The sequence below is a fragment of the Eubalaena glacialis genome, chromosome 19 (genome assembly GCF_028564815.1).
Source record: "Eubalaena glacialis isolate mEubGla1 chromosome 19, mEubGla1.1.hap2.+ XY, whole genome shotgun sequence".
In the NCBI taxonomy this organism is placed as follows: domain Eukaryota; kingdom Metazoa; phylum Chordata; class Mammalia; order Artiodactyla; family Balaenidae; genus Eubalaena; species Eubalaena glacialis.
In genome coordinates, this window is record NC_083734.1 from 41,202,612 (window position 1) to 41,229,352 (window position 26,741).

The window sequence follows — 26,741 nt, forward strand, 5'->3', positions numbered from 1 at the left end:
AATATTTTCAACAAAGTAATTTATTTATTTATTTATTTTTCCTGAGAGATTAAATTCAGTTCAATATTTGTTTTCGTAACACCCAACATGTCTTACATCAAACTTAACCACTTTCTATGCAGTGACTGTGGTGAGATGATCTATTTTATTTGACTACCCTCAATGTAACTCATTTGGGTAGTTCTAAGGCATTTCAGTGATCAAAGTGTTTCTCCCTACAGTTACTCCTGCATTCTCAATCAGTTTCTTCTGAACATCATCTAAAGAAAATTTATGTGGTGTGATTACACTTTTTTTTTTTTTTAATACCAGGATTTCTAAAACTAGGAAAAACACCAACATTTAAAACATTAGTGTTTCTAGTCAAGGATAGTTCAATTAAATTTCATCAGTACATTATATTATAGTTTAACTCATGCTAGAAATGTTAAAACCCAAGATCTTCTGAGTCACATAATACCAACATTTCATATTAATGAATAAATTACTCGGGTTCCATACAAAGATATTAAGTGATGAGAAACAGAAAAAGCCAAGCTTTCAAGAACGCTTTTAAAAAAATACAGAAGCAAACTAATGAACAGAACTACACAAAATATACACTAACCAACTGCAAACTAAACTAGTTAAAGATTAACCTTAAAAAAATACATTTTAGAACTTCGTGATACCCTCATAAAAGGCAGCAAACTAAGGGTATTAAAACAATAATCATTATTTTAGTTACTGTGCATCAAGTTTAAAAGATCCAGATAAAGGAAATGTTTTGTTTTTGATTCAATTAAAATACTTTTAAAACTGGAAATATTTAATAATTGATAGTATAATTAAATTTTAAAGAATATACACAAATGATTTGAACAGGTTTTATATTCAGTAACTTGCATGGTTTTTACACTGGCACTTTTATCCCTACTTTAGGAGAATCAGATGCATTTTCTTCCATATACTTGGGTACTAAGATTTCAAATTTATAAATATGGTAGTATTTTAAATATTAAAATTTACATGAATATTGGGTTCATCCTTGTTTTCCTTTGTTCCCTAGGTATTATCCAGTTTTATAAGGAAAACACTTTTATATCACAATCAAAACTATGTCTTGGTTACTAGACTGTAGCCATAATTGGGTTACAGTCACTTAGATTCATTATTTGTAATTATATTTACTAAGGCAGACCTAAATGAAACTTATCTTCTAGAAGAATTTCACATTTGCATTTACCTGCACTGCAGAATGGGTTTCAGCAATATTTTAGCTGTTAGGAAATATTTAATTTACTTAAACTTGTTATCTTTGACTACCCAGGAACCCCTAGAGTAGTCAACTTTACCTTTGAGTTCACTTTAAACTACATCTGATGCATTCCAAATAGAAGATTTTTAAATAGAAGTTAGACTTCATTAAGGTATTACCTTTAGATCTGAAAGAAAATTAATGTAATGAAATTTTCAAGTTTGACAAGTTCATTAACATTTTTTAGCATGTCTTGATACATTTACTTATCAGCTTTTTATTCTTCTTTCTGCTGGCATTTCCTTAATGTTTGTTTGCCTCACCTCTCCGGTTCATTGGATTGCTACTATTTAGGCTTTCATGGACTTTATCTTCACAGTTTACTATATCTTGTAAAGCCTTTTCCACATCTGTTTGGCCAGCTGTACCGGCTGGTTTTGGCAAGGTCATCTGCAGTGCACACCACAGGGTAGTGCGTGCTTTCCGAGTAGCCACACACATCTCTTTAATTGCTGAAGCAAGGGCAAAAACATCTGTAAAAGAAATATTTGGGGTCAGTTCATATCAGATGCCATTTAAGTACCCCTTAACTCATAAAACCCCGTGCTGTGCTACTAAATGATCAAACATTATTTTTATAACAGAAGGATGGCTATTGACTGAGCTAACCAAAGTATCTGACTTAATATTTAAAAGTGTTGATACTTGTATTTATTTCTGACTTGTATAACCATGACTATGCTTTAGGTAGAACACAGACTTTAATAGAGTTATTATAATTAAATGGGTAATATTAGCAAAATAGATCAAAGTACTTCTGGAGTAAATTATGTGGGCACCATTTAACAATTTATTCTTTAGATAAGTATAAATGTTAGAAATTCAACCTTTTAACTTCAGAGTCTGATTTTATTAACATTCAAATTATCTCAGTGCCTTATCAAAAGAATATGCATTAATGTTTGTACCTCTGTCATCTTGGCATCTAGGAACACCTTGCCTTTGCCGATTTGAAGCATTAACAATTTCGTCCTTTCTACGTGACTGTACAATGTGAATGGACTCCAAGTGTCTATCAAGAGCTGTAGAGATACTGGCATGAAGGGGAGAGCTTCGAAGCCGTTCCATTTTGCCCAGTAAAGTCACAACCTGAGGGAAACATTTTAAATTTTGATGCGGCATGTAACCACATTGCCCTGTCATTAACTTAAAACAAATCTTCAATGAAGCAGAATAGAGATGAGAGCAGTAATATTCAATCAATAAATAAGTGAATGCTTACTATGTCCTGACACCATGCTGGGGGAAACAAAGATGGAAAGTCAGTCTTTTGTACCTATTTGTGTATGTTAATTCTAAAAGGTTTAAGGGTAGTCAGTTACTGGGAATAAGCAACAATGAAAAAGTCAAACATTCAAATATTTCCATGTTATTAACAGTAAGTGCAAATATAAGATATGACATTCTTTTTGGCAAATAAAAGAATAGCCTGCAAATAGAGCATTATTAGGAGTTACTGTAATTAAAAGGGAAAAAAATTGAGCTAAAAAGGAGAAATCCTAGATTGATTAATCTTGACCTCAGCAATTCCTTTCTGGGCCTCCAAAGTTCTCCTTTTGGAAATCAGAAATAATACTGGCTAGCGGTAGTTTTAAGGAATCCATAATCCAGAAAATACCAATTTAAATTTACGCTGAACTAATACAAAATAAATCCTATAACTGTCAAAACTGCTAAGGAAAATTAGGAAGTCTCAATCTTCTGGTTAATTAAGCTTAAAGAAGAGCACTGTACGTCAGTAAGGGTAGTACGTTTCATAGTTGTATATGCCTAACTTGTTTCAAATTCTAAACTTGGAAGGTGTAAGGAAAGAGCAGTTTTTGAGTAAGTAGGATTTGGACATCAAATAAATACAAAAATTGCCTTTGGAGGGCTTCCCTGGTGGTGCAGTGGTTGAGAGTCTGCCTGCCAATGCAGGGGACACGGGTTCGAGCCCTGGTCTGGGAGGATCCCACATGCTGCGGAGCAACTAGGCCCGTGAGCCACAACTACTGAGCCTGTGCGTCTGGAGCCTGTGCTCCGCAACAAGAGAGGCTGCGATAGTGAGAGGCCCGCGCACCGCGATGAAGAGTGGCCCCCGCTTGCCGCAACTAGAGAAAGCCCTCGCACAGAAACAAAGACCCAACACAGCCAAAAATTAAAAAAAAAAAACAAATAAATAAATAAATAAATAATTTAAAAAAAAATTGCCTTTGGGAGCTAAATGATTTAAAATTCACATTAAGAACTTGGTGTTCAGTGATTGGAGAGAGTAGAAAAATACCTCTCAATTAATAAGCACCTGAATGATGCCTCTAACCTCACACTCCTATCAAGTTTCTTTGGAAACTATCCCAGTTTAAGCCCATGGAGAAAACACAAGTGTACAGGTATTAAATACTTTCCTCCCAACTGTACAACCAGCCAGATTCTTGAGGGGAAAATAAGACAACAAAAGAAAATACCATAGAAAAAACTCCAGTGAACTACAAATCATATATTTTTAAAATAAGACAATCATTTTGAATGATTAAGTGTAAAGAAAGAAATTTACACAGGTGATTTTTAATAAACTTTTAAAAGATTTTTTTCAGAATTCCACAAAACCAGCAAACTAGAAAGTAGTACACATAAAAATATTTTTGCCCTTTGTGTATTACTGATCTAATGTTGCTAAATATAGATAAACAAAATTATTATAACAGCTATAAACATAACCTTCTAAATTAGGGTGAAGCCTAAGTAAGGCTGGAAAAAGTATATTTCTTAATATCCACAGTTAGCAATCCTTTGATTTATTGCCTAGAAATGTATTACTGAGAAAAAGGAATCTTAACTTGCAACAGTTTTAAGAAAAAAACAGAAGACCTAAGTTTTTATAACGTTTGGCTATAACCCATGTCAGTATCTGACTATACCACTGATAAATTCCATTGTACAAATTTACAAATTTGATTAAAAATTACAACTGAATGAGGCTGAAAGCTAGGTAAAATCAATCTTTTTCCATTGAAGTAGTTCATATCTGTATTTTAAAGACAGCATGGTACAAGAAACTAACGTTCAATAAAATAAGACTCTGTGGGCTTCCCTGGTGGCACAGTGGTTAAGAATCCGCCTGCCAATTCAGGGGACACAGGTTCCAGCCCTGGTCTGGGAAGATCCCACATGCCGTGGAGCAGCTAAGCCTGTCTGCCACAACTACTGAGCCTGCACTCTAGAGTCCGTGGGCCACAACTACTGAAGCCCGTGCTCCTAGAGCCTGCGCTCCACAACAAGAGAAGCCACCGCAATGGGAAGACCGTGCACTGCAACAAAGAGTAGCCCCCGCTGGCCACAACTGGAGAAAGCCCATGCACAGCAACGAAGACCCAACGCAGCGAAAAATAAATAAGTAAGAGTACAGGGTTAAGAAAATGAAATATGGTAATTTCCTGTTAATTTACTATCTTGTAGAATGCAAGCACAGCTTGCTCATGAAGCTAGGAAACAAATGTTTGTGACTAAGAAATGGGACTTTCCCTGTAAATAAGACGCAAAATGATTTTTGCTTAAAAAAAAATTTCTTTCTGTTGAGGATTAGTTCCATTGCTAATTTGGGTTTCTTGAAGAGGAACCACTTAGACTATTAAACCTACTATTTCAATGACTGAGTGGGGCTATTTTCCCTTTCCTAAATAACTAATAGTTCTAGGTCCAAACATGGAAAAGAATACATTTCAGAGAGTTACACATAAACGTGATTTTTAAATCCTTCAGAATTCTAACTTGCTGAAGCATTTTAAAATTTTATCAGTTTAAAAAATCTGCTATTGGATATTTTCACAGCTTACTCTGGCTTGTTCTCGAAGTTCATCCACAATTAAGCGATCAACTCTAGATGGGTTGGAGGTCAGCCTTGGTATTGGAGTATTATTAGTACTCGATACCTTTTTCCCTGGATAATTTTTGGTAAGGGCCAATTCAGTCTGTAAAAAAATTATATAACTTTTAGATGCTAAATTTTCTAAACACGATTCAATCATGAATAATATTTCTCATAAGCCTAAGAAGTAAACTGAAAATTACTCCTTTAGATAAAAATTGTTTTGGTATCAAAAGGCAACAAACCACAGTACCACAGTACTTTTCTGTCACACTTAATGCATAAAATACCTAAACACTCCAATAGTTTAATACTTAGAAAATTCAAAGAAATAAACTTTTAACCCATTAAGGAAAAAGTCTACCTAATAGGCAAAATAAACTTTAAAATAACAAATTTTTTTAAACCCCAAGCATTTTTAGTCTCTAAATTACCTAATTCTCTATAGTCATGAACTTAATACTACACATTATAGAAGAATTCAACTTAAAAATAAGGCAAATACTCTTTCTTAAACTACACTAAGGTAAATAAAATGAAGATAGGCAAAGGCGATATACTAAGTTACACCTAAATGGATAGTTTTGTGTTACCTTTTTTCTCTCCTTTTCTAATGCTCTCCATTGTTCATAGCACCCTTCTAGACGAATATGAAGTTCACTGGCTGGTCCACTACGGGTTTTAATTGGTCTTTGAAATCCAAAAGTTGGCACGAAACCAGAAAAGGAATTATCACCATACATCATATCATTAAAATACGGGTATAAATGGCTTAAGTCATCATAAGAACACAAATCATAGGAATCCAACAGTGGAACAACTGAATGGCCAAACGGATGCGTGGATCTTAGGGGAAACCCATTTGAACCAAGTTGTTGAAAACTCTGATTATGCCTTAAATCTCCCATCATATAATTATTAGAAAAGCATGACACCTGTGTGTGATTCACACGGCTATTAATATTGTTGTCTCCACTTCCCTGTCTGTGGCTATTAAAATGACCCTGTGACTCCAACAGATCTTGATATGTATTTTGAGATAAGCTATCTAAATGCTTTGGCCCTTCCTCAGGGTCATAATGGCCACTCTGGGGCGTAGCTTGAAAATTATGTTTGTTTACATTTTCAATGATCCCATACTGCTGAGCTGAATAGTTATCACAAAATCCATTTGGCTGCTTTATTTTTTTATCAGTAACAGATTCAAAGAGATTTTCTTCTCCAGTCTTTGTCAGTCCTTCCATGTGACTGACAGATTGAATTCTTTCTTTACCATTGTAACCAAAATCACAACTAGAAAATGCTGAAGGGTTTTCTTGGCAATACTTCTGAAATAAATTGCTATTTGCTGTTAAATTTGTAGATGATAGTTGCGGGAAATCTGAAGAATGGTTAAAACCTTTTGAAGCTGCACTTAAATGAGTATTTAATTTCATCAAGTTACCTTGATTTCGATAAGGAATACGAGTGTTATTTTTTGTTTGGACATTCATCCAAGTTGGTCTGTTTAAGTTGATACTGCCTGAAGATGCTGCTGAGTTTGCTAGTAAATTCATTGACCTAAAATACTCAGAATTTGGGGGGTCAGGTTTAGTAAACTGTTGCTTTTCTGTGACATTAGCAAAATCATTATTAGCTGGACAAGCTGTGTGAGGTTTTAGTCCATATTCTGATTTTAAGCCAAAATCAGCAGTAAATGCTTCCTTTGAAAACTGTTTTTCTGTCAGATGTGGTATAGTTTTTGGAAATGTGAAATTCTGCTGGTCAGGTATTGTCTCCTCCATTTTTTTCTGATTTGCTGGTTTAACCTGAAATAACTTTGTGTAGGTGTCTGCTTCTACAGTTGGTGTTTCAGGTGTGCCACTGGCTAATTTTTTACTATCTTGGACACTAAAATTTGAACACTTATTCAGCTTAGCCTTATTAGGATGAGCATATTCTGGGTATCTACAATAATCTGCATTTTCATTGTATCTATTAAATTGGGAAAGAAACATCTCTGCCCTCTTCTGCTGTAATGGTGCTTCAAGACCTTTAGCACATATTTTCTCTCTTCCATAAGAATAAGTATCAACTCCTGATTCTTTCATGATGTCAGACAGACCAGTGTATGGTGTAAAACATTTTTTGATAGATAGATATTCTTGAAATGTCATCTTAGCTGTATCATTTGTCTGAATACTGTAACAGTTAGAATGATCACTTCGTGAGGGGTACATCCATTGTTCTTCAAGGTCTAAACCAGTAAATCCATGATAAAGTTCATCTATTTTTTGTTGTGGTATCAGATTACTATTACGCAGGTACTGCTTTTCCACTGCTGACACAGATTCACCAGTATAAAAAGCTTGCTGAGAGATGGCTGTATCTATTGGCCTTTTGGTTTCTGTTAAGAGGTCATGGTGATCTGCAAATCTGCTTGTGTTCACTGGCCAAACTGACTTTAAATTGGAGGAGCAGGTCCTAGAACAAGTAAATATATTTAATTACAATTTAGGTTTTAAAAGTCTTTATTTCCTTAGTGGAGAAGGTAGGAAAGGCTTTCAAAAACATTTGTATTGCCCCACCTCACCATTCTCTAATCCTTTCCAACTCTGCCTTATAAGCTGCCATTACATCCAAATAACTATCACTTGAAATGTGCTATATGCTACATAAATATGCATTTTAATCTTTATGTCTTCACTATACTCTCCCAAGAGACATATACTAAGGCCTGAGGCTGGTGACTACATGGTCTTACATGAATTGTTTTGTTTTTTAATTTATTTTTCTTTCTTTCTTTTTTATCTGTGTCAGGTCTTAGTTGCGGCACGTGGGATCTTTGTTGAGGCATGGGGGCTCTTTTTTGTTGCAGCCCGCGGGCTTCTCTCTAGTTGTGGGGTGGGTTCTCTCTCTCTAGTTGTGGCGTGCACGGGCTCCAGAGCGCGTGGGCGCTGTAGTTTGCGGCACGCGGGCTCTCTCACTGAGGCGCATAAGCTCAGCTGCCTGCAGCATGTGGGATCTTAGTTCCCCGACCAGGGCTCGAACCTGTGTCCCCTGCATTGGAAGGCAGATTCTTTACCACTGGACCACCAGGGAAGTCCCCACATGAATTATTTATATATAGTAAGTAAAAACCAAAATAAGTTTTTCTTTTAATTAAGTTATTATATAATACAAAAGTGTTGTTGAGGAGCTTCCCTGAGAATCTGCCTGACAATGCAGGGGACACGGGTTCGAGCCCTGGTCTGGGAAGATCCCACATGCCGCGGAGCAACTAGGCCCGTGAGCCACAATTACTGAGCCTGCGCGTCTGGAGCCTGTGCTCCACAACAAGAGAGGCCGCGATAATGAGAGGCCTGCGCACCGCGATGAAGAGCGGCCCCCACTTGCCGCAACTAGAGAAAGCCCTTGCACAGAAACAAAGACCCAACACAGCCATAAATAAATAAATGAATAAATAAATAAAACCCAAAAGTTAAAAAAAAAAAAAAAAGTGTTGTTGATCTCAATTTTTTTAAAATAAAAAAGATGTGCTGGGATTTCCCTGGTGGTCCAGCGGCTAAGACTCCGTGCTCCCAATGCAGAGGGCCCGGGTTCGATCCCTGGTCAGGGAACTAGATCCCACATGCCGCAACTAAGAGTTCACAGGCCGCAACCAAAGATCCCGCATGCTGCAACTAAAGATCCCACATGCCGCATAACATGGCTTCCACACCCAAATAAAACGGTAAAGCATACTTTAAAAATTTTTACCGTATGAATAAAATCCATACATATTTCTGCACAGCAGTAATGATAGTTTTATTTTTGGAGGTATAAGTATAAAAGTCCTTGGAATTTATATTCTTTAAGCCAAATATTAGCTCATGAACTCAAGGGAAATAGCTCTGAATTATGCAAGAATAATTATGCAAGTTTCCAATGAAAGTTCTTTTTTTTTTTTAGATTAATTTGTCTTTTATTTGCCAGTATAACTACAGTAGCCTGCAAACTTTTTTAATCTAAAAAGCACATTTTACATCACAATCCAACAAACACACACATATATAATGTGTATACATATATAAAAGTGAAACAAAAGTTTTGCCAAAAATGTCTACCCTGAGTGTTAATTCTTTTTAAGACTTTTTTTTTAACCAAGGCTGAACTGCATTGACACATAATAATCACCAACGTCCCTAGTTCATCTTAGGGGGTTCACTTTACGAAGTGAATAGTGTTTCATGTTCTATGGGTTTGGACAAAAGTATGATGACATAAAATCATTATAATGTCATACAAAGTATTTTCACCGCTCATAAAAACTTCTGTACTCTATGTATTCATCTCCCCTCTCCCCCCAAACTCCTGACAACCATTGATCTTTTTATTGTCTCCATTGTTTTGCCTTTTCCAGAATGGCATATAGTTGGAATCTATTTTTCTGTTTTCCTTGAAGAGAGGGGTTCAAAGCCTTTATGCCTATAAGACCACTCATGGCCCACCCACACGTGGACTGGACAGGCTCCAGGTGGCAAACTCCCCCACTAAATAAAAATACCGTAGCTTTCCTTCCAGTACTGAGCCCTGTCCCACTGGTCCTGCCCAGCAACCACATGGAGGTGCAGGGGGATACGTGTTGGGTATTTGTTCATAGGAAGGCCACAAGTTTTGTGCCCCTTGTCACAATGAACCCAGATTCCTGTCGGGTGTGTTGTAAACAGGCGAGCCATTTCTTCAGACCCCCTGCTCTAAGCACACCCCAACAAATGAAAGTTCTTAATAGCAAATTAAACTTTCAATTGTATGGCAAGCACGACAGCAAAATCAAGGCTTCTCGAAACAAGTATCTGAATTAAGATGTCTACTGTCAGATGATCCTCTATTAACTAAAAATAAGTTAATAAATAGGGTAATCTAGTACTTGGGAATTTAAAAGTTTACTACACACTGTATAGCTTATATAATATACTAACCCCTCAGTGAAATATGGCTGTGATTTATCTTGCTCTTCCAAAATGTTAGACACAAGTCCATATAAGTCTGTTTCACTACCATAGTCATTTCTTTCTGTTTGAATCCTAAAGAAAAACAAATATCACATGTAAATACTTTTGCTCATATTGAAATACAATATATTGATTTCCATTTCCAGACTTATTCTGCCATTATTTTTTGATAAAATATTTGGATTGACTCTATACCATCATTTCAAATAAAAAGGGAACAGGAACTCAGAATATTTTCCACTTTAGCATAGTGTTTATGTTACATAAGTATTTCTCCTTCATTCCAAATCCTATGTCTAGTGCACAATGTATGCTTACCTCTTATTTCTCCAAAACACATGCTATTCGTTTTAGGTGACCAAGATACAAATCTCTGATCCATGATGTTGCAGACACGGTTGGTACCATGGCTGCTCCTGAAATCATGTCTAGTCCTAGTATACATCATTACATCAACAACACTTGCTCATTTTTCCATTTGTGATTTGAAAACCATATGAACCTGTTGCTCTATTTTGTGACTCTTTATACTAAACGTTGGATTAAAAAGTGAAATGTGATATGGTCATCCTAGATATCACAGCAACATTGCAGTTGTCCCTTAAATGTAAAAGATTTGGAGGCTACCCCTAAATCTCTACCGAAGAAGTGACTGGTACTCCATGTACCTGAAATCCTACCTAGTGACTAAAACTATCTAAATAATACAAAATGTAAAAGCCACAAGGAGGTGGAAAATTGGTGCCTTTTTACTGCTTATGGATTTTGGGTAATTTGTTCCTAGAATATGTTGTTTTAAATTGTAACTTCTTGTTTTTTCATATTTTATGTCTATCATTTCATAGTGTTAGGACATTTTAGAAATAAATAAAAATACCTTATATATGCATAACATTCAAAATTTCATTGATCTTCATAACATAGGAAGGGCAGATATTAGTAATCGTTAAGCTGTTGAATAAACGATCATGTGTGATATTAAGAAACTTGAATTTTGCAAGGGCGTATGATTTGCCATGCTTTACTATACACCTGCTGAATAAATGGTCTGCCTACAAGTCTAATGCTTTTTCCACTACATCTTGTTATTTCAAAAAGATTCAATATAAAGTTTTTTTGTTTAATAATGTGTTACTATATATCTAGAAAAATATTCTATGTAATATATACCATACTGTTAATAATTGTTACTGGGAGGTGGAGAGGCAAGGTTATGGTAAACTTCTGCTTGCCTTTATATATTTCTGTAAAGTGTGAAGTTTTTCAATGAACATGTATCAACTTAAAAAATATTTTTGTTTTTTGTGGAATTATATGTTATACAGTCCTTCTAATAAAATCACTATTTTAGAGAACTTACCAAATTTAAAAATTTTTTTAACAATTATTTAATTAATTAGTAGATTTTAAAAATAATTATGTCCTGGTTAAACTAAAGATGCATCGGCCTCTATTAACTGCTCCCTTATTATAATTAACATAAAGGTAGTGTCACTCCCTTAAGCTTCTCTTGGCAGTAAGCTCCCATAATATTCTATACTACTTCTTTTAAACCTCACTATACTTGCAGTGCCTGACAAGTTGTCGTCGTCATCATCATCATTACTGTAAGATCTATAAAGGCAGGGATAATTTTTGCCATGTTAATTCTAATATCCCCAGTAGGAGAGAATCTGACATAGAGTAGGCCCTTATTATTACTGGAATTGAACAGAAAGATAACGGAAGTATCTTATGTTTGATAAAATCCTGTTTGTTGTATACTTGTGAAGGAAAAATTACTGAAAATTTAGAATTGGATTAAAAAAATAGATTGAAAAACTGTAACTCATTTATATAAGTTATCTCTAGAAAGAGGAACTTAAGATTTACTCAGGGTTGCCTCTAATGAATGAAAAAAAAGTAATAAAAAATTATACACATGTAACTATCCCATATAAGATTTCCTAAAAGTTTGATAAACAAAATTATAATGCCATAACATAAAAATGCTGATATAGGGAACAAAGAGCTAATACAACTAGGTTCCCATGTAATCAAACTTAAAAACACTTCATTTAGCCTGAGAAATCTAATTTATTAATTTACCTGTTCTTTACATTGATCTGAGAATTAGAGGGCTGTTTAATATCATCTCCATACGTAGACCATGGTGCATAGAAAAGTGAAGAATCTACAGAACTTGCATATTCTGTTGATGAAGAAAGTGGAGCATAGGTCTGCCTTAGGCCAACACTGTCTTCACTCTGAAATTTTAAAGACATGTTTGTATACCAGACACAATCAAAACTGCATTTATTACAGAATATTAGCCAAATAATAGGAAATTTGAGGAGTTGGGAGACAAATCTAGACTTAGCCACTTAAGCTTACTTTACAGTAGGGGTTGGCGATTTTTTTCTGTAAAGGGCCAGATAATAAATATTTTAGGGTTTGCTGTGTTAAGGTCTCTGTTGAAACTCCTCAACTCTGCTGTCCTAGCACCAAAGCAACTATAGACAGTATGTAAACAAGTGGGCGTGGTTATTCCAATAAAATTTTGGCCCCTGTTCAGTACCTGTTGCTTATCACTGGTATAAAACACCTACAGTTATTGCACTTTTAATTTTTTGAACAGATGAGCATTATGTGGACTATAGCAGTATTATTTTTAATAAATCATTTACAAAACTCAGTCTTACTGCCCCCAATCTGTGAAAAAAAAAGTGAATGTACATTTACATAGAATTTTCAAAGAAATTCCACAAACATTATTGTATCCAGTCAACCTTATGACATGGATACTCTCTATATTTTAAAAATGAGGAAATGGAGGCTACAAGTTACTGAGCTAAGAGGTGACAAAACTAAAACCCAATCTCAAGGCCTTCTTACTCCTACACTAGGGCCTTTTAAAACAATATCTTTAATTTTCAGCCTGGTTTCTATTTCCAAGAAAAAGTGTAAAATGAGACAAGACATAAAATGTTATATCTTAAGAAATTTTAAAGATATTACAATTAGAAGAAAAAACGAGCTCATTTTCTTTTTTCTTAACACTTCTATAATGAATTTTGAGTAAATAAGATAAAAAGTTTGAGTTTTATGATTTTAATGAATTATTTAAAGTCCTGCCTCCTTCCCAAAGGGATTGAGGTACAGTGAAAATACTGCCCCTCAAATTTTAAATACTTAAAATAGTCTGAAAGTATAGATTCACAATTTTTAACTCTCCAAATAAGGAGCTAGTAAAACGTGAGATGTAATAACTATAAATATCCAGGCATAAACACAGTAGAAATAGTATTTTCTTATAAATATAGAAGGTATATAATCCTGGTTAAAAATATTTTCTAATTGCTTTCATTCTCTTAATCGAAATTTATGTAAAAAGAGATAAAACATGTTTAGATCAAAACATTCCTAAATTTTTGTTCTTCATAGACATGATAATTGAAAAACAACACTTTAAACATTCACTGAGTTTATACCAATAATATATGAAAATTAATACCTTCTAATCACACACCTTCAAGAATCTCAAATATTTTACAGCCATTTGTTTAAATTCCAGTTATGATTACTATTTGAAACCTACACATTATAATTTTCTCGTTTATAGCTTGTATTTTGTTGACTGTTCTGAAGCTGGAAAAACTGAGGCACAGAAGGGATTTTGCTAAGAGTGCCACTAAAAACTGCCTTTCCAAAATTTCTGTTCATTAGCAGTAACTTTTATAAAGGATTTTATTGTTACAACCTTTCATAATTTTATTCCTTTAGTTCTGCAGTTTTTATCACAGACCCCCTTAACTCTCTTTTAGGTTTGAAGTATCCAAAGTGACATAAATAATTGTTCATTTTTTGAAAGAGTTGCTTAAACAAAATAAGCATTTTCAGATTATATAATATTAAATGAAGTAAACAGTATTTGAAACTAAATGTATTTTGGGAGTATTATTTCAAGTATATTTTATATTTTAAAATAAGATTTGAGTATTAGAAAAATTAAGTCCTTTTAAAAGATTGATTTAAATGTAATATGCTAGGATAAAACAAGAAACTAAAGTAATGTGGTGGATTCAAACAATTATACTTTAAATATCTGGATCCTTTTCAGTCAAAATATTTCTGGAAATTAAATATGCAAATGCTTAGGGTTAGCACATTAATTAGTCTAGATAACTGCAAAATGTATCACTTTATCCTTGCTATGCTTAATCAACTTAAATTAAATCTAAGTAAATTTTAGTAGTCATGTAAACATTACAGAGAGCAGTGGAATGCTGGTCTTGGCAGTGAAAAAGAGCTGGGTTCCACTTGGGCTTTGTCACTTAGGGCACAAGTCAAACTCTCTGAGCCTCAGTTTCTCCATCTGTACAGTGGGTATAATACTATACAAGGTTGTAGTGTGAATTAAATCAAATTATTTATTTCAGGATATTGTTATAATTCAAAGTATAACACTATCAACAGTGATGTCCTGGTTAAATAATTTCAAATGAAAATGACTTACATTAACCTAAGCCTAATTTAACAGGATTAACAACAAAACTAAATGTTTTACGTGAGGTAAAAGGCAGCATGTCATCAAAGACATTGTTAGAGCCAGAGAATAAAAGAGTAAAGAAAAATTTAAATTATAAAACGTATGTTTGCACCGACTTGGAATAAACGCCGGAAGGAAGAAATATTTTATGGTCTTAGTAAATACAGATTTTTCTTACATTTCTGGCATCACGTCATGCTGAGGACAAGACAAAAATAAGAATCAACGAAAAATCTTATTCCTTAACTTGTTTTCGAAACCAGTGTGTATTCTGCAGACTCTGTATTTAAAATGCTGTTACCGGGGACTTCCCCGGTGGCGCAGTGGTTAAGAAACCACCTGCCAATGCAGGGCACACCGGTTCAAGCCCTCGTCCGGGAAGATCCCACGTGCCGCGGAGCAACTAAGCCCGTGCACCACAACTACTGAGCCTGTGTGTCACAACTACTGAAGCCTGCGGGTCTAGAGCCCGTGCTCGGCAACGAGAGAAGCCACCGCAACGAAGAATAGACCCCACTGCCGCAAGAGAAAGCCCGCGCGCAGCAACTAAGACCCAACGCAGCCAAAAATAAATAAACAAATAAATTTATTAAAAAAAAATAGTTACCGGGTGTCTGGTCCTAAACATGGAGCAATTTAAACACCTATGTGAATGGCCTGGGGGGTGGGGGTGGGGGTGGGGGTGGTGCTGGATTTGATGGAGAAAAAATCCTCTAACAAAGGCAGAGCCGAGTAACTGACCTGCGATTTGTAGCAATCATAGAAGGAAGAGGAGCCAGTCAACATCACGCTGTTGAAGACATCTGTTAGCCGACTGCTGGAGTCGGCACCAAGGTTCCTGCAGCGATTCGCACCTCCACGTAACGCGACTTTCGGCTGCACGAAACGGCGATAGGAAACGGGAGAGAGACATCACGCAGGTTAGAGCCAGGACCGAAACGGCCGGACGACGGCTCCACGTCGGCTGTGCGCCCAGCTCCACCCGAAATCAGTTCCCAGGACACTCATTTGGGGCCCCGAGCTTCCGTCCCCCGGGTTCCCTCTCCACCTTCCAGCCCGACCCTGAGGCGCGGCCCTCGCCCGCCCGACGGGCCATCGCCGCCGGCCTCCGCCTCAGCGCCACCGCGGCCCAACGTGGAGGCGGCGGCGTCAGCCCGGGCGTCGCGGGCCGTCACCTCCTGTCCCAGCCCGGCCGCCCGTCCTGTCAGCCCGCACCGCGCCCCCAGGCCCCGGCCCGACCGACCGCCGCGACCCCCGCTCACCCCCGCGGCGCGGCCCGGGCGCCACGTCGGGGCTCCTAGCTGGTGACCCGGCCTCTCCCGCCCGGCCCGGCCGCCTCAAGAGACCCGCATCCAGGGATGCGCCCGCTCCTCAGTCTCTCCTCACCGTCGCCGTCCTCCAAGCCCGGCCAACACCCGGACCCGGACCGTCCCCGCCGGTTACCTCAGGACCCTCCCTCAGGCCTGAGGGGTAAGAGGGCGGATGGGCGTCTCCGCCGCTCACCTCCATGGTGCCCCCCAGCCCCTCCTGGTCTAGGCACAGCTCCTGGGGTACGGGGGTGAGGGGGAGCGTCGAGGCCCGGCTCCCTCAGCCCGCACCCCGCCACCGCCTCCGCCCCCAGCGCTGCCTGGAGCCGGTCTGTGGTTGCGTGGACCGGAGCACGGAGGGAGGGGCGGGGGAAAGGCCGTTACATTGCCTACACAGGGCTCGTGACCCGCACGCGACCCGGCACCGGCCCGCGTCGCCCCGCCCCCTATGGCAGGGCCGCCCCCCTCTTCGCACCCCTCATTGGCCTGCTGCCCAGCCAATGGGCGGCCGCCTCCCGGGCCTGTTACCACTCTCCCCCCCAGAGACAAGGCCAAGAACCGGCAGTTAGGCGACTTCGCTCTCCCGGAGCTTCTGAGACTTTCCCGCTCAAAGTAAACGTGTTCGGGATTGGCCCGGCCCGTCAAGCACCCACCCGATGATTGGCTAATAGGGCAGCCGAGGGGGCGGAGCGTGGAAGGAGGAGAAGGAGCGCGGGCCTACCCGGTGGAAGAAGTGATGGAGGTGGTCGGAAGATTTGAGAAATCGCTCAGCAACCAGCCGATAATCCTGAACCTATCGGCTGCTCACCTTGGGCCAACATTTCATTTTTGCCCCCGGTCCCGCCCCTAACTCCCAGAATCCTTTGGAGCCGCCCGGAGAGTGATAGACTTGGGCCCGCTTACGGAGCGTGAGGAAGCAGTTATGGAGTTGGGTGTTGTTGGGAGAGCCCCTTCCCAGGGGGAAGAGAGCTTTTCTCTGTCCTAGGCCCCACACTTCGGTGGGGGTGAAGGCATCTTGGTGCTAATGGAACTCCTGAACAAAGTTTACTCTGACCCGTACCAGACAGGCCGTTCACATCGGCGGTCCCATTTGGGGATGTGATATCTCAAGGTTTTGTCCCCAGACAATGCTAAACAATTTCGTGTGCGTTGAAATACTGAAGACGATCAAAGTAAACACAGTAGCCACCTTTAGGGCACGTATGTTTAAAATTAAAATTTGAGAAGCGCTCAATTAAGTGGAAGATGTTCTTTTTAACTCCGGCACAAATGGAAATAGGATAGGGGGACACGTTTTATTGGCCCATATTATTCTGAGAGTTATTTCGGATTCTCTACTCAGCTTTGAGTTAAGAAAGCTGTTTAGGTGACGTGGCTGTACCAATTACATTTCTTTCCCTACCTCACCCTTAAAGTTGCTGACGTGGAGCATATTCCACCCTGCCATTCATAGCGTACTGTCTTTTCTTTCTCTCCCATAACACCCAGAATGATTTTGAAAAGCTGTTAATCCTCTTATGTATCTTTTTTATTGTAATAAGATATACATAGGATTTAGCATTTTAACCACCTTCGAGTGTAAAATTCAGTGGCATTAAGTACACTCACAATGTTGTACAACCATCATCACTATCCATTTCCAGAAATTTTTCGTTATCCCAAACAGAAACTTTGTACCCAATAAAAAAATAACTCCTATTTCCCCTTCCCTCCACTCTCTGGGAACCTTTATTCTACTTTCCGTCATTATGAACTTGCCTATTCTAGGTACCTCATATAAGTGGAATCATACAATATTTGTCCTTTTGTGACTGTCTTATTAACATAATGTCAAGGTTCATCCATGTTGTTGTACGTGTCAGAACTTCACTCCATTTTATGGCTGAATAGTATTCCATTTTATGTGTATACCACATTTTGTCCATTCATCAGCTGATGGACACTTGGACTGTTTTCACCTTTTCATTGTTATGAATAATGCTGTTATGAACATTAGTGTACAAATATCTATTTGATTCCCTTTTTCAATTCTTTTGGATATACATATACCTGAGAGTGGAATTGTTGGGTCATATGGTAATTCTGTTTAACATTTTCCACACGAAATTTTCCCACAGCAGCTGAACTATTTTACATTCCCACAACAATGCACCAGTATCCCAATTTAGCACATTCTCACCAACACTTGTTATTTTCCTTTTTTTTTTTTAAATAGCCATTCTAGAAGGTGTAATGTATCTTATTGTGGTTTTGATTTGCATTTCCCTTATGACTAATGATGTTAAGCATCTTTTCACATGCTTCTTGACCATTTGTGTATGTTCTTTGGAAAAATATCTATTTAAGTCCTTTGCTCATTTTTGAGATTGTACTGTCTTGTTTAGTATTGATATGGTTTGTTTTGAAAATGAATATTACAGGAAAATGTAACACTCCATTGAACTCAAGTGAATACATTAGTAAAGGGAACATTTTGGTTATGGAGCAGAACAAGTATTCAGTGTGTAGTTAGTTCTTTCTTTCAGCTCTTGTACTTGTTTTTTGGAAGATCTCATTCTGAATGGGTATGTTGAGAGGTAGATGGGATTGGTTTCACAATATTACCTAAAGATATATACAAACCTCAGACTAAAATGAGAAGGGGTTAGAAATACTCAAATAATTGTTTTATGTGTTCTCTGCCTTCATCTGAATTTAAAGTTTTGGGGGAAATGGTGACCTGTCTCTATTGAATGTTCCTATATAGGAGCAACCAGGGAATATCTTTACATAAGATGACCACATTTCAGTAACTTTGATCCAGCTCAGAATTATGGTGCCCTCAAGTAATAAATTCATTTTTTTCTTGGTATTTTTGGGATAAGTAAGTGAATCTGAATTTATGATTGGTTTTTTTTTAAAAAAAGATATTTAAGAACATTCTTTAAGAACAATTTAAACATATTCCATCCTGAAAATTTATTGCAGAATGCAGACTTTCTCCTCCAAAATATATTTAAAGGTTAATTTCTTCTCCTTCTCCTTCTCCTTCTCCTTCTCCTTCTCCTTCTCCTTCTCCTTCTCCTTCTCCTCCTTCTCCTTCTCCTTCTCCTTCTTCTTCTTCTTGCAACTCTGGAAGACAATGTACAATGTGGTACCCTTCAGTTACATTAGTGAAGCCCTTTTTATACTTTTACAAATATTTAAACCTGTTTTGTAACAAAAATAAATTGCTGGTTTCATTAAAAAAAAAATCAGCCTGCCCTGTAGAAATGTTTTGAGTAATAAATAGTATTTCATTATTCTCCCGAGAAAAACTTTCAGTTCAAATCAAGCACTTATTCTTACAAAATTTATTTATTTATTTATTTTTGGCTGCATCAGGTCTTAGTTGTGCTGGTGCAGGATCTTTCCTTGGGGCGCGTGGGCTTAGTTACCCCACGGCATGTGGGATCTTAGTTCCCCGACCAGGGATCAAACCCTCATCCCCTGCATTGGAAGGCAGATTCTTAACCACTGGACCACCAGGGAAGTCCCCAAGTGCTTAGTTTTGAAAGTTCAGGGTGTATTAGTGGCACAACCTCAGTGCCAAAGAGAGAACTCTGAATTAATCCTCCATAGAAAGTCGTCATATAATTTCAAATCAGTATATAATTAAATCGCTGCAGAATTGTTATATATGCTCACATCTGTATTAAATGAATTTTCCAGCTTCTCAATGGACCCTTGGTCCAACGATTCAAATGGGCTGCAAACCTGCTGTGATTTCGACCATGCAATTCTTCACAGGCTTCTCTGATTTGAGGGACTAAACTCCTTAAATTATACCTTTTGAAGTTAACTGGGCTGCCAGATACTATTTCTCAACCTCTAATAGCTTGTTGGGAGGCTTACAAAATGCTCTTTATTAGAGCTATTTAAAACTACTTTTCCTTTTTTGTATACTCAAATTAGTGTTTTTCTGGATCTCTAGCATTATTTTTAGAGCTTCTTCCTTGGTAGGTAGTAAGCTTGTTTCTGCTTTTCCCCTTCCGGTTAGATGGGGTTCTAGGTCATTCTCTCTTAATCTGTGCTCCAGGAAACTTGTAGGTTTCTACTCAGTTTGAGATGAGACCCTGAAAAATTCATGCATTTACCTTTGCTGAGTAAATGTTTCTACTAGGAGTGGGGGGAGTTACCTGAGTTGATATTTATCAAAGATAACATTAATGTGCATTTCATATGGCAGATACTTCTCTTATCCCTTCAAAGGTCAGAATTAACATTCTCTTTCATCTTTTAATATTCTGATCTTTTTCTAAGTATCACATTTACTTCTTGGATGGATTCTAATGTGGGTATATTTGATATTTAAGCTATGAATTAGGCATGGAACTAGGGTTTTCATTGTAAATTGAAATGTTCTGAATACCTCTGTTACATGGCTCTCCAAAACTGAGTTGCTATTTCTCAGTGTTTGATTGGAACCGGAGGTTAGAAAAGATTCATAAACGAGTGCCACCAGAAAAAGACATTTTTAAAAAGATGTCTTTATAAATTTCCTTTAGGCCTTAAAAATTCTCTTGAATTTGAGGGATCCCCTGGCTATCGAATGAAAGGTCTTTTGACACCAAGGGACTGGAAAACAGCTGCTGCTTCTTCTTCTTTTTTTTTTTTTTTTTTGATTAAGATCCAGAGTTTTAATTTAGACCACAGAGTTTGAGAACTTAGGAGAGGTCCATTTTTAAAGTTCCATTAAAGCTTTGTGTTGTGATATACTGCTGCAAGCAAGCTTCCCTCTAAAAGGTAAAAAAATAAAGGACATTCCTCAAAAGATTTGGTTTTCAAATTGAATGATTTTGTACCCTTAAGGTGGGAAGTAGATTCTGGATTTATAGAATCTTCCTGAAAACACACAGCCCACCTCCGTTTTCCAATCTTTCAGCAGCCGAATTTCTATATTAGAGCCTGGAAATAGTTGTTCCATTGCAAAAGCTTTAAAACCTGCTCGGGTTCTGAGCTGACCCCTAATTAGGCAGAGTTCTCCAGCCTGTCCTTTCCTAGGACACCTACAAAATTAAATACCAAGGAGCATGACTGCTGGATTGCATAGTAAAAGTATATTTAGTTTTGTAAGAAACTGCCAAACTGTCTTCCAAAATGGCTGCATCATTTTGCATTCCCAATAGCAATGAATGTAAGTTCCTGTTGCTCCACATCCTTGCCAGCATTTGGTGTTGTCAGTGTTTTGAATTCTGGCCATTTTAGTGTGTAGTGGTACCTCATTGTTGTTTAGTGTTCATTTTTTACCTCTTGCTTTTACATATACCTGGCTCCTAATGCTTCTCTACTATCTCCTACTGCTCAGCTTCTAGACAATTTGTTCTCAAAGTGTGGTCCCCAGACCAACAACATCAACACCACCTAGCAACTTGTTAGAAATTCAAGTTTTGGGGCCTTCCCCAAATCTACTAAATGAGAAGCTCTGGGGATGGGGCCCAGAAATCTGTATTTTAACAGCTGTCCAGGTGATTCTGATACAAGCTAAAGTTTGAAAACACTGTTCAAGACATGCACTGTCCAACATGGTAGCCTCCAGCCATATGTAGCTATTGAGCTCTTAGAATATAGCTAGAATGAATCGAGACGTGCTATAAGTGTAGAATACACCCCAGATTTTGGAAACTTAGTATGAAAAAAGGGGAAGTAAAATATCTCATTGGTAATGTTTATATTGATAACATTGAAATGATAATATTTTGGATATATTGGGTTAAATAAAATATATTATTAAAATTAATTTTACCTGTTTCTTTCTAGTTTTAACATGGGGTTACTAGAAAATTTTAAGTTACATACATGGCCCTCATCATACATCTATTGGACCACATTAGATGAGTTTGCAACTATAGCCTGTGGACCAAATCTGTTGTCTATTTTTGTATGGCCCATGAGCTAAGAATGGTTTTAAATTTTTAAATGGTTGGAAATAAATTTTACAAAAGAATGGTATGAAAATTATATGAAATTCAAGTTTCGCTGCCCATAAAGTTTTATTGGAACATGGGCACACTCATTTATTTATGTATTGTCTATGGTTGCCTTTGCTCTACAATGGCAAAAGAGTAGCTATGACTAGGACTCTATGGCTTGCAAGTCTAAAATATTTACTACCTGATGCTTTACAGAAAAAATTTGCTGGCCCCTAGTCTAGACTGTCAGCTTCCGCTTACTCCCTGGGAGAAGGCCCTGCTTTTAACTTGACCCTGTTCTTTGTTCCCAACATTTGCTAAGCTTTTAGGCCCAACTCCTTGACCATTATGCCCAAATCTCAGTAGTATTTTGGGGTTACAAGATTTAACCTATGCATTATTTAGGCCACAAAGAGGCAGGCCAAAAATGTTCTTGCCTTCTAGAGCGGCACAAAGAATTTATGGAACCAGCAAAAAGGAACAGGGAGATGTTCAATAGCTTGTTTCTCCAAAGGTGGGGCCTTCTTTCTCAGAAAACAAGAGAACCCAGGATTGACACTTCCATCAGACTGAGGTGTGAGCCTATGATTTAGGGCTGGCCTGCTTCTTTCACAACTCAGCAACACCTCTTGAGTTAAAACTCTCTCTCTCTTTATGAAGCTTATGGCTACTCTCAGCCAGTTTAGTTGGCTTCCATGACACCTTGTCCTGCCAGATATATTGTGGAAATTGCTATGATGGTTTTTCCACTCCAATAAAGCAGACGTCTGGATCCCTTTGTGAGCCTCTTGATCCTTATTCCCTACCGCCCGCACCAATATGCAAGCAAAGCCTTGTTGGCTCAATGAATCTTTATGGTCTCATTTTATAGTCTCCCCAAAGAAAAGTACGGCTGTGGTTTCCAGAATGTTAATTGATAACAGTCCTTGGCAACCATGTTCTTTCTGACTTTCCTTCCTTAACCTGCTCCTTCCACCCATAATAATAACATCATTCCTTAGTAGATTGGCACCAGTCTGGAGTTTCTCTCTCTCCTCTCTCTCTCTCTCACACACACACACACACACACACACACACGCACCTTCATTCCTTTTTTCCTTGCTCTATGGATTACACCTAGGGCTGTTTAACTTTCTAATATGAGCTAGTTTGTAAGCAAACTCCCTGAACAGTATTATGAAGTATCAATGACTAAAAGGGGCCCTGCTGAGAGATGTTGCCCCTCATTTCAACCACACTTCATTGTCAAAGTTAAGAAGGGGTCTTGCATCTCTGTTCATTTAAGAACTCTCACTCTACGTCTACCAAACATATGGATGCCAAGGGGGGAAGAGGGGATGAGTTGGGAGATTGGGATTGACATATACACACTACTATGTATAAAATAGATAACTAATCAGAGTGAACACTACTCAATGTTGTGTGGTGACCTAAATGGGAAGGAAATCCAAAAAAGAGGGGAGATATATATATATATATATACACACATATATATATACATATATATATACATACACACATACATACAGCTGATTCACTTTGCTGTACAGCAGAAACTAACACAACATTGTAAAGCAACTATACTCCAAAAAAATTAATTTAAAAAAAAAAGAACTCTCGCTTTGGGCAAGTGTCTTAGATTCTATAGTTGAGTTGAAATTAGACCCTAGACTGGGGATGGGAAGAGGCAGGAATCCTTTCACATGGGTAAACCCTAAACAAACCTGGCTTTTCTTATCTAGCTCATCTTAAATATTGGGCAGCAAGAGGGAAATCTATCAGGGGTTTCTGTTGGGAAATAAGCTGGGGGATCAAGTGACCTAGTGTTTTATTCCAGCTCTTGTCCAGACGATCTCCAAATTTCTGTCTTTTACCTTCTCTTGGTTTCTCTTTTCTCATTTGTAAAATAAAGGGTCCAATTAGTCAAGCTTTAAAGTTCCTTATAGCTCTAAGTTTTTCTGATTCCACATCCCCATCTATAACCTAGAGACAATAATCTCTATCCTTGTCATCCAAAGATTGAGTAATGTTAATGAACTGCCAGAAATAAAAACTTGTTGAGCTCCCCAGAAGACAGAGAGATTCACTGAACTCCCTCTTAATCAGAAAGAGCAGGTAACGGAGTATTACAGTTTATTCCGTATGGTAGTTAAATGAAAGTTGTTATATACCATATATGCATTAGCAAATATTTATGCAATTAGAACAGAAATCCCAACAACAGTATTATGATAACCGTTACATAAAATTTTTGGTTTATCCTCTTATAATGCCTTCAGAATAGAGCCTGAACTCTTATAACCATTGTACAGCACTGGAGCTATAGATAAGATTGGGGTGAGTTAATAATATATACCTAAAATTGTTTCTTGAAAGCTTTGTTTGTAATTTTTCTTTCTCACAAAATTAGAATATAAAACAATTGAAGTTACAATAAGTCCCCCACATACGAACCTTCAAGTTTCAAACTTTCAAAGATGCAAACGTGTGTTCACATATCCAATCACGTAAATTAGTTCAGGTGTCTGGCATATATTGTCACGTGCGTGCATCCTCTGCAAGTGTTTGTGCTTTTGTGTACTTTATGGTACAGTACTGTATAGAGTATATAGTACAGGATCTTTATTTCAAGCCCAGGATGTCTGGAAGCAAGAGTAAAAGCAGTGGTGATATAGCCGGTACAGTTCTCCCCAGACATCACTGGATCGTTTTTTCAAGAAGGTAGATAGAATTGAATCCAGCAAGGAGCTAGAACCTGTGCCATCAACGTCAGGTGTGAGTGAAATTGCAGCTTGCCCTCTGTCTCCTATTGCTGACGATCCTTCAGCTCTACCATCTCCCACCTCCTCTCCCTCCTCCAGTCAGTAACTCTTCTTGCCTGTTCATTTGATGCCAGCCCCTGTAGGCCAGCTGTTGTGCTGTACTACTGTACTTTTCAAGGTACTGTACTGTAAGATCAAAAATGTTTTCTTTATTTTTTGTGTTTGTTTTTTATGTATTATTTGTGTGAAAATATTATAAACCTATTACAGTACAGTACTATATAGCCGATAGTTGGGTACCTAGGCTAACTTTGTTGGACTTACGAACGTGCTCTCGGAACAGAACTTGTTCGTATGTAGGGGACTTACTATACTAGAACCATAGAAATACAGAATTTTAGATCTGTAAGGGCTCTTGACGATCATTTCACCCAATCCTCAAATGTATGGATGAGAAGTCCAAATCACAGAGCTGGTGGTGCCAGAGCTGACTCTAGAGCTCATGTTTCCTGCAAAGATTGCCTTCTGGAGAAAGGGACGTTTATAAGATCACAGTCACTTTGTTTTTCATTCTCAGTCTGTAGTAAAGCATCTTAATAATCTCATAATTATCTATTCATGTAATCATCATCATAATCATCAATCATTGAGATAATTTCCTACTATGCAGGATAATGCTGCTATCTTTTGGAAATCATCAGTAAAATGTGGGGCAGATGGGACTACATTAGTACTGTTTTTTGGTTTTTTTTTAAATTTTATTTATTTATTTATTTATTTATTTATGGCTGTGTTGGGTCTTCGTTTCTGTGCTAGGGCTTTCTCTAGTTGCGGCGAGCGGGGGCCACTCTTCATCGCGGTGTGCGGGCCTCTCACTATCGCGGACTCTCTTGTTGCAGAGCACAGGCTCCAGATGCGCAAGCTCAGTAACTGTGGCTCACGGGCCCAGCTGCTCCGCGGCATGTGGGATCTTCCCTAGACCAGGGCTCGAACCCGTGTCCCCTGCATTGGCAGGCGGATTCTCAACCACTGCGCCACCAGGGAAGCCCTACCACATCTTCTTTATCCATTCATCTGTCGATGAACACTTAGGTTGTTTCCATGTCTTGGCTATTGTGAATAGTGCTGCTATGAACATAGGGGTGCATGTATCTTTTTGAATTATAGCTTTGTCCAGATATATGCCCAGGAGTTGGATTGCTGGGTCATATGGTAATTCTACTTTTAGTTATCTGAGGAACCTCCATGCTGTTTTCCATAGTGGCTGCACCAACTTACATTCCCACCAACAGTGTAGGAGAGTTCCCTTTTCTCCACAGATTGTGATGCATTTGATTGCTGTTATTTTTCTCCCTGTAAGCCAGATCAAGAACAATTTCACCATCCCATTATCACAGTAAACACTAACTCAGCTGAGACAGGGGTTCCCAAAGCTTTGGTCAGGGAAGTTTGAGATGATTGGGTCCAGCCCTGTCTTTGTGCAGAAAAGGTATTATTCCCCTCTTACGCCAAGGCTCAGAGAGATGATTTGGCTTGTCTGTGATCACATAGCTGTTAACAGGGCCAGAACCTTGACCTCCAGCCTCCCAGTGCTTTCCATGACAATGAAATTAACATTGTTTGCTAGTGACTGTTTCCCTCTTTGCTTTCAGAAAAATTTCCCAGCAAATGTCTACCTGATTTCAAACAATGGGTATTCTTCAGTGGTCATTTGGCTGAGAGGATTAGAACTTTCCACTAATGTCACCACAATGTGTCCTCGTAATGCCAGCCAGCTGTTTTTCAAACATGGTCAAAGTGTGAGTAGATGAGAGAGTGTGGATATAGCATTGCAGGTCTGTCTACACTTTTAGAAAACAAGTGTCTATTGTACTAAATATTATCATCATATTCAAAAGGCAAACTATTATGTAATTTTACCTCTTCTGGTCTAAGTATGAAAAACTAGGGAATATCCTGATAGAACTTGCTCATCTACTAGTTGAGGTAATAATGACTTTGGTCCCGTAGATTCACTTCAATTTTGCAAGATTCCTAGTTGTAAACAAAACCCCATACTTCTTAAACTCCTGCCTATCATCTTCTGTATCTTAAAGACAG

General features: G+C 38.1%; 1 protein-coding gene and 1 non-coding gene across 2 annotated transcripts; both read right to left on the reverse strand.

The window, feature by feature from the left end:
* Nucleotides 1-1,540: 1,540 nt before the first annotated feature.
* On the reverse strand, nt 1,541-16,151 carry MEIOC (meiosis specific with coiled-coil domain). Its single transcript, XM_061175289.1, has 8 exons — nt 16,086-16,151; nt 15,384-15,518; nt 12,203-12,360; nt 10,082-10,186; nt 5,735-7,604; nt 5,110-5,244; nt 2,206-2,386; nt 1,541-1,770 (listed from the first exon to the last, which is right to left on the reverse strand). The coding sequence occupies exons 1-8, from the start codon at nt 16,149-16,151 to the stop codon at nt 1,541-1,543; spliced, it is 2,880 nt and encodes a 959-aa protein (XP_061031272.1).
* Nucleotides 9,740-9,869, reverse strand: LOC133081005 (small nucleolar RNA SNORA11). Its single transcript, XR_009698682.1, has one exon. It is a non-coding gene; the product is annotated as a small nucleolar RNA SNORA11 (small nucleolar RNA).
* Nucleotides 16,152-26,741: the final 10,590 nt, after the last annotated feature.

Coding starts and splice junctions, on each gene's coding strand:
- MEIOC (XM_061175289.1), bottom strand. CDS start 16,151: ATGGAGGTGAGCGGCGGAGACGCCCATCCGCCCTCTTACCCCTCAGGC. Junction 15,519..16,085: donor GCCTGAGGGAGGGTCCTGAG/GTAACCGGCGGG, acceptor CGTTTCGTGCAG/CCGAAAGTCGCGTTACGTGG. Junction 12,361..15,383: donor ATGATTGCTACAAATCGCAG/GTCAGTTACTCG, acceptor TTAAAATTTCAG/AGTGAAGACAGTGTTGGCCT.